Source organism: Tarenaya hassleriana, unplaced genomic scaffold (genome assembly GCF_000463585.1).
Source record: "Tarenaya hassleriana unplaced genomic scaffold, ASM46358v1 Cleome3, whole genome shotgun sequence".
Taxonomy (NCBI): domain Eukaryota; kingdom Viridiplantae; phylum Streptophyta; class Magnoliopsida; order Brassicales; family Cleomaceae; genus Tarenaya; species Tarenaya hassleriana.
The window spans coordinates 3,777,315-3,783,767 of NW_010966177.1; the positions used below are offsets into that span (position 1 = coordinate 3,777,315).

General features: G+C 40.4%; 3 protein-coding genes across 3 annotated transcripts; all 3 read left to right on the forward strand.

The window, feature by feature from the left end:
* The first annotated feature begins 370 nt into the window (after positions 1 to 370).
* On the forward strand, positions 371 to 1,913 carry LOC104819178. The gene is made up of 2 exons (XM_010549126.2): positions 371 to 537; positions 871 to 1,913. Exons 1-2 carry the CDS (start codon positions 447 to 449, stop codon positions 1,725 to 1,727), a joined length of 948 nt encoding a protein of 315 aa, XP_010547428.1. The 5' UTR covers positions 371 to 446; the 3' UTR covers positions 1,728 to 1,913.
* A 909-nt stretch (positions 1,914 to 2,822) lies between these two features.
* On the forward strand, positions 2,823 to 3,252 carry LOC109116888 (auxin-induced protein 15A-like). Its single transcript, XM_019203127.1, has 2 exons — positions 2,823 to 3,020; positions 3,145 to 3,252. The coding sequence occupies exons 1-2, from the start codon at positions 2,823 to 2,825 to the stop codon at positions 3,250 to 3,252; spliced, it is 306 nt and encodes a 101-aa protein (XP_019058672.1).
* A 1,324-nt stretch (positions 3,253 to 4,576) lies between these two features.
* On the forward strand, positions 4,577 to 6,451 carry LOC104819180 (60S ribosomal protein L8-3). The gene is made up of 2 exons (XM_010549127.1): positions 4,577 to 5,066; positions 5,929 to 6,451. Exons 1-2 carry the CDS (start codon positions 4,627 to 4,629, stop codon positions 6,263 to 6,265), a joined length of 777 nt encoding a protein of 258 aa, XP_010547429.1. The 5' UTR covers positions 4,577 to 4,626; the 3' UTR covers positions 6,266 to 6,451.
* The last annotated feature ends 2 nt before the right edge of the window (positions 6,452 to 6,453 follow it).

Genomic DNA, 6,453 nt, shown 5'->3' on the forward strand with positions numbered 1-6,453 from the left:
CCCCCCCGACCGACCAGAGCTCATGCATCTTTGTCCCATGTCCAATTTCTAATATTAATACTACCCTCTTTAATAGGACCCTGGTTGTCGTGAGGTGGGCCCGGATTATACCCTTTGGGCTTTTATGTTCAGTTTTGTTATTATCCAGTCTATATGGGCCTTTGAGTTTGGCCCAATTAAGGTCTCGAAAGCCCGTAAAACTGCCAGCGCTATCAGTCGATGACCTAGTCCCAACGGCTACTTTTTCCAACGGCTACTTCGCTCTATTTCCATCTCAGCCAACGGCTAGTTTCTCCCAGAGCCTCCAACGGTCACATTTTTTTCATGCCTATATAAAATACCCATCCCGTTCACGCCAAGAAGCAACTTTTTCCATCTCTCTCTCTCTCTCCATATCTCTCTCTCCCCCCCTCTCTCAAGCGCAGTTTTGAATTCCTCCCTGCAAGATGGAGACTCCTTCATCGACAAGAAGAGTTACGAGGTCACAGACACTCTCTGCTATGAACAGCTGTGGCGGCAAGATTCACTCTTCATCAAGTAAGACATGTTTCTCTTTCTATCTCTTTTTCCCCAAAAAAAGATTGATCTATACGAAAAAAATTCAGTCAATCGCCTGATATTTGGTTTATGTGAAAATTGGTGAGAGCCAGATTCTTGCTCTCATCAGATCCAAAAAAAAGGGATTATCTTCCTTTTTTGTTCTTATCTTTTATGATTTTTTTCCCTTGGTACCCTCAAAGATTGTATTTTTTTCATTAAAGTCGTTAGTTTTTTTTTTTTTTGGTAAACAAAGTCAGATTTTATGGGGAGTGAAAGCTGAATTGTATCTGAATCCGGATGGATCTTGATATTGAATATCGATTGATGCAGAGAAAGAAGATGATACAGGAAACAGTCAGATGAAATCGAGGCAAAGGGGCAATAAGGACAGATCTGCGCTGATAGACATAACGAATGACTCGCCGATAGTGGGAGTGGCCATGCAGACTCCATCATCGGACATGGCGACTAAGAAGAAGAGCAGAAGGATAAAGAGGACGCCTGGTTCAGGTGAAGCCCTATTGAGGGGACAAGTCAAAACCCTTTTGCAGAAGGTTGAAGAGGAAGCTGTCCTTACAAAGATTTCGACTGTCCCTTTCCACCATCTGGTCAGTTCTCCCATGGGACTTGTCGCCCCGACCCCAGCCAACACCCCTCAACTTCCAAACTCTGACATTGTGATTGCTCCTTCTCCTGCTCTTGAGGAGGATCAGTTCATATCCACTCTGCCCAAACTCGAAAGTTGCTTGATGAATGGGGATCATCAGGAAGACGAAGTGGGTGGCATCTGTGAAGGGCTGAAGAGTTTGAACATAACAAGATCTTTGCTTCTCGACTTCTCTGATAAGTCAGAGTCGTCACTGGACTCCTCCCGCTGCTCCTCCGCGGTCACCCACACGGGAGAGGACGACTCTTCGGTCTGGTCGATGCTGGTCAATGCAGGCACCACAGACGGAGATGATGATGGTGATGAACAGGTATCTTCCTTCAAGGGAGAAGAAGAAGAAGAAGAAGAAGAGAATAAGAGAGCGGTGGTGGAGTTTGAAGGGAAGCACACGAGATTTGTATACGACAGTGATGGCGAGGAGATGGTGGAAGAACAGAGTGTAGATGTGCTGCGTTTGAAGGGATTGCCCACTCCTCAGGGAAAGCATTTCAGATTTGCTGAAGAAGAAGAAGATTCTTAAACTTGATTTGGATCTTATGGATTTTGAACATTTATGTTGTTTTCTTTCTCAGTCACGAAGCCGTGATTGGCACAAAAAATAACAATTTTTTTTTTGTCTTTGATATTATTCGTAATCGCATGTTCTTCCACCCTTTAACTCGGAATGCCAACTCTCGCCGAAATAAAATTCGGAGTATTCTCTGTCGTTGTCAACTCTTACAAAATCTCTCTGGCATTGCCCCCCCTTTTCTTCTCCCTTCCTTACAAAATCTCTCTTCTTCAACCCCCACATCCCACATGTCTTTGTCAACTCTCTCTCTAGATCTCTCTCTCTCTCTCTCTCATTCTCTCTCTTTATCTTTCCCCCACCTTTGCCCCCTTCATATATATGTATGCATAGATGTATGAGATATGCTGGTTACTATTCTCTGTCGCTTTGGTGTAATGGATATTTGGTGTATACATACACATGTATGATATATATATATATATTCTCTTCAAATTTTACAGGATAAGCATAAATGGATGCAATTGTGTGTGAAGAGTAACCACTTCATAATGGTTCATGTATACTGAATCAATTTGGGTTGTAACGCCATATGAAACAAATAGCTATTTCAATAAAACATTTTAGCAGTAAAATTATTAAGTGTATATATTTACAAATAGTACATTTATACTTGGTAAAATACATGATGGTAATAAAATTTTGTTTGTAGTAATATTGAAAAATATGGAAAGTTATATTTGTTATGGAATTATATTTCTGATAGAATTAGTAATAATGCAATTTTGATAGGGTTACCGTGTCAATATTTTGCGGGATAATCCATAAATGTTATTTAATTAACCAGATATAGTATATAAATATATATAGAAATAAATATAGAATAAATTTAATCTTAATATGAAACTACGAACATTAATCCTATCATATTCATAATATAGATAACTATTCGTAATACCCAAAAAGGAGAGAATATTTTAAATATTTATTTATTCATGGCATAAACTCTTAATGATCATATTGATCGCACTGTATAGTCCGCGTCAGCTCTCGCCCCCTATATATGTAGTTGGGGGATGTGTATACACACGTAAATAAAAAGAGAAAATGTGGATAAGGGTTCCGAGGAAGAAAGGAGATGGGATGAAACAGATGCTGCTGAAGAGATGCTCGAGCTTCGGAAAGAAGAACAATGGCGGCTGCGGCCATGGCGATGTCCCAAAGGGCCACTTCGTCGTCTACGTGGGAGCCTCCAGGTTCCGACACGTGCTCCCCATCCCCTTCCTCTCCCATCCCATCTTCCAGGTTCTAAAATGTTCATCCACTTATATACTTGCTGATCATGCATTTTTAAATCAATGTATATAATTCATGTCGAATTCTCACGTATGCATGGATTTGTGTTTGGGCCTAAAACCCTGGATTTCAGATGCTGCTCGAACAAGCAGAGGAAGAGTTCGGGTTCAGACATCAAACTGGCCTCACCATTCCTTGCGAAGAAGATCTGTTCCGTTCTCTCCTCGCTTCCATCACATGAATCTAGCGACGATCGTTTCGGTATTTGGTTCGGAAATAATTCGGTTAAGTTTTTTCCGGTTCTACAAAAATATGTACCAATCGATTATTATATAATCTTCGGTTCGGTTCGATTTTTGTTCCGGTTCGGTTCTAGATTTTATTAAGAAAGTTTTAGTTTTTTTAAGAGATTTACAGTTTCCCGATTTTTTTTAGAAATTCAGTTCGATTCGGTTTAAGAATGATACCGTATTTTTCAGTTTGATTACGATGAACCGTACCGAAACATTTACCCTTGAATGAAACGATCCGTTCGCTAGTTTCATTCCTTTTTTTTAAATGTTTTTTTTTATTGGGAGATGAATTGCTGCTCGTGTACATATATCATGTTTGCTTTTTTTAGTGGGTGTATAATAATGTGTTCAATCAACAATGATTATTGTTTACCATTGAAATAATAAAAGATTAATGTTTTCATTTCACTTTTGAGTGGTGCTTCACTCACGTATCATTCTATACCCAAATTTGAGTAGTTTAGTAGTGAGAGAATATGCAAAAAAAACTCTCACCCTCGGTTCAAACCCAAGCGTGGGGAGGAGCATTCACATGGATTTCTCCGGTCCTTTAGGAGATGTAGTCGGACCAAAGATCTGATGAACTTCCGGATTATAAAAAAAAAACTTCTGTACATGACAATCTTATGTGCATCTTCTTCGACCTCCATTGATATGGATCCAGTTTATTAATTTATATTAAGATTCGATTATTTTGATTTTATATGACCGTCACGTTTTTTTATTTGGTATTCGGTTCGATTAAGTTATAACCTGTTTGCGTTTTATTCGGTTTTGGTTTTTATCTAGAAAATATCTATTTTTAAAAAAAAAATGGTTGCTCGTTTATCTTTTTATTCGATTAGGTTTGGAATCGTATTTAGTTTTTCGATTTTAGAAACATTAATTAAACATTCGATTTTTTTTTTACCAATTTCGATCTATTTAATTAAACATTTGAATCGGTTCGATTATTTGGGGTACGAGAAATGACCCGCTTTATTTTTTCTTTCAAATATTTTAAAAAAATTTCCAATTCTTTTTTAAAAAAATTATGAATGCTTTTACCACTCCACTTTATATGAAGATTTCTCAAAATTAAAATTGGAAAAAATAAAAAAAGGTTGAGGGTGCTTTAAGAGGCCTAATACAGGCCACTATTATTGGGTTTGGGCCAGAAGAATTTTAATCTGTCGACGGTCCAATAACATGAGCCTATTACAAACTAGGGTTCCTTGTACAGAGCTAGGGTTTCCAAAACGGCCATATATATAGTTACCATCTTCCTTGCCTCGCGCTCTGAAACAACTTGAGGATAGCAGAAACGGTCGTCGTCGGCGGCGATGGGTCGTGTAATCCGTGCACAGCGTAAGGGTGCTGGTTCGGTCTTCAAGTCCCACACGCATCACCGTAAAGGTCCGGCTAAGTTTCGGAGCCTGGACTTCGGGGAACGTAATGGTTATCTGAAGGGTGTCGTGACGGAGATCATCCACGATCCAGGTCGTGGAGCTCCTCTCGCTCGCGTCGTTTTCCGTCATCCTTTTCGGTACAAGAAGCAGAAGGAGCTGTTCGTGGCGGCCGAGGGTATGTATACCGGTCAGTTCGTCTACTGTGGTAAGAGGGCATCTCTTGTTGTTGGCAACGTTCTTCCTCTTAGGTCCATTCCTGAGGGAGCTGTCGTTTGCAATGTCGAGCACCATGTCGGTGATCGTGGTGTGTTCGCTAGAGCTTCCGGCGATTACGCCATTGTTATCGCCCACAATCCTGATAACGATACCACTAGGTACGAATCTCACCGCTTTTCATTTGCTATATTTTGTTCGATATTCTGTTTTGTTTATTCTGATTTGTTGGAGTTTGTGAAATGGTAACGGAACTTAGAATTTCACATCCATTAATTATGTTCTGTGTCGGTTTGATATTATGAAATGGCAAAACCTCTGAATTCTTATCGTTTTCCCTTTTGTGGAAAATCTCACCGCATAATTTGTTCGTAGAACCTTATCTTCTCCCTTGTGCGGCCATTAAGCTCATTTGATTTCCAATTGTACAAAAAATTTCAATTCCTAATTGTATATTATATGAAAGTGTTTGCTCTGTGTAGTGCAACCTTTCAATATATTACCCAATTTGGGTAGTTAAACCAAAATGGAGATGCTTATGCCCCGAGTTTGAGCCTCAAATTGGGGAGGGGAGCGTAATTACAATCATGTGTCTTGCTTCCGGTCCCGGGATTAGTCTAGGTTTCGGTACAGGACACCCGGTTACCCAAAAAGAATCTTGCAATGCATTGACTGTTGTTATCGTTTGATGTGTATCGAACTTTTTTATACCTTTGTAATCCAATTGTGTTTCGCCTAGTTATATGCAATATGTCCTGACGAGCCATTTCTATCCATCTTTCCAGTTTTGAGTTTAGAACGCCCATAGGATGGGCCGTTAGTGAACCATATGGTGATTTTTTACGCTGTGTAGGATTGGCATGTGCATCTTGTTACAGTCATAAGCACTTACTGAGTGAGCTTTTGGGGATTTTTCACAGTTAGGTGCATGTTGTCCTGTAGAGATACAAGTAAATGGTTGCCATGAACTAGCAGTCTCTTATTATTTACGTGTAAGTTCAGTTAATAATTTCCCCATGGCAGGATCAAGCTCCCGTCTGGGTCAAAGAAGATTGTGCCGAGCGGCTGCAGAGCCATGATTGGCCAAGTTGCGGGTGGAGGAAGGACTGAGAAGCCCCTCCTCAAGGCTGGAAATGCATACCACAAGTTCAGAGTGAAGAGAAACTGCTGGCCGAAGGTACGTGGTGTTGCGATGAATCCAGTTGAACATCCCCATGGAGGAGGTAACCACCAGCACATTGGTCACGCCAGTACAGTCAGACGCGATGCCCCTCCTGGTCAAAAGGTGGGTCTCATCGCTGCCAGGAGAACCGGCCGTCTCAGAGGTCAAGCCGCTGCCACAGCTGCCAAGGCCGACTAGGCTTGATTGTTTCACAGGTAACAGTCTCCCCTGCTCTCTCTTGGTTTTGTTTATTGGGTTGTTACTGTTTTTTTTCTCAGAGGCTTTTTTAGGGCCACTCTCTCTTGTATTTTACTTTAGAACAAAGTTTTTGGACATTGGAACTTTGTTAACTTTTTGTCTTTGATTCTGTGGTATGAAGAAAGAGT

Excerpts from the sequence above, each read along its gene's own strand:
- LOC104819180 (XM_010549127.1), top strand. The coding sequence starts at position 4,627 with ATGGGTCGTGTAATCCGTGCACAGCGTAAGGGTGCTGGTTCGGTCTTC. Across the intron at positions 5,067-5,928 it reads CCTGATAACGATACCACTAG|GATCAAGCTCCCGTCTGGGT; the intron begins GTACGAATCTCA and ends TCCCCATGGCAG.
- LOC109116888 (XM_019203127.1), top strand. The coding sequence starts at position 2,823 with ATGTGGATAAGGGTTCCGAGGAAGAAAGGAGATGGGATGAAACAGATG. Across the intron at positions 3,021-3,144 it reads TCTCCCATCCCATCTTCCAG|ATGCTGCTCGAACAAGCAGA; the intron begins GTTCTAAAATGT and ends CCTGGATTTCAG.
- LOC104819178 (XM_010549126.2), top strand. The coding sequence starts at position 447 with ATGGAGACTCCTTCATCGACAAGAAGAGTTACGAGGTCACAGACACTC. Across the intron at positions 538-870 it reads CAAGATTCACTCTTCATCAA|AGAAAGAAGATGATACAGGA; the intron begins GTAAGACATGTT and ends CGATTGATGCAG.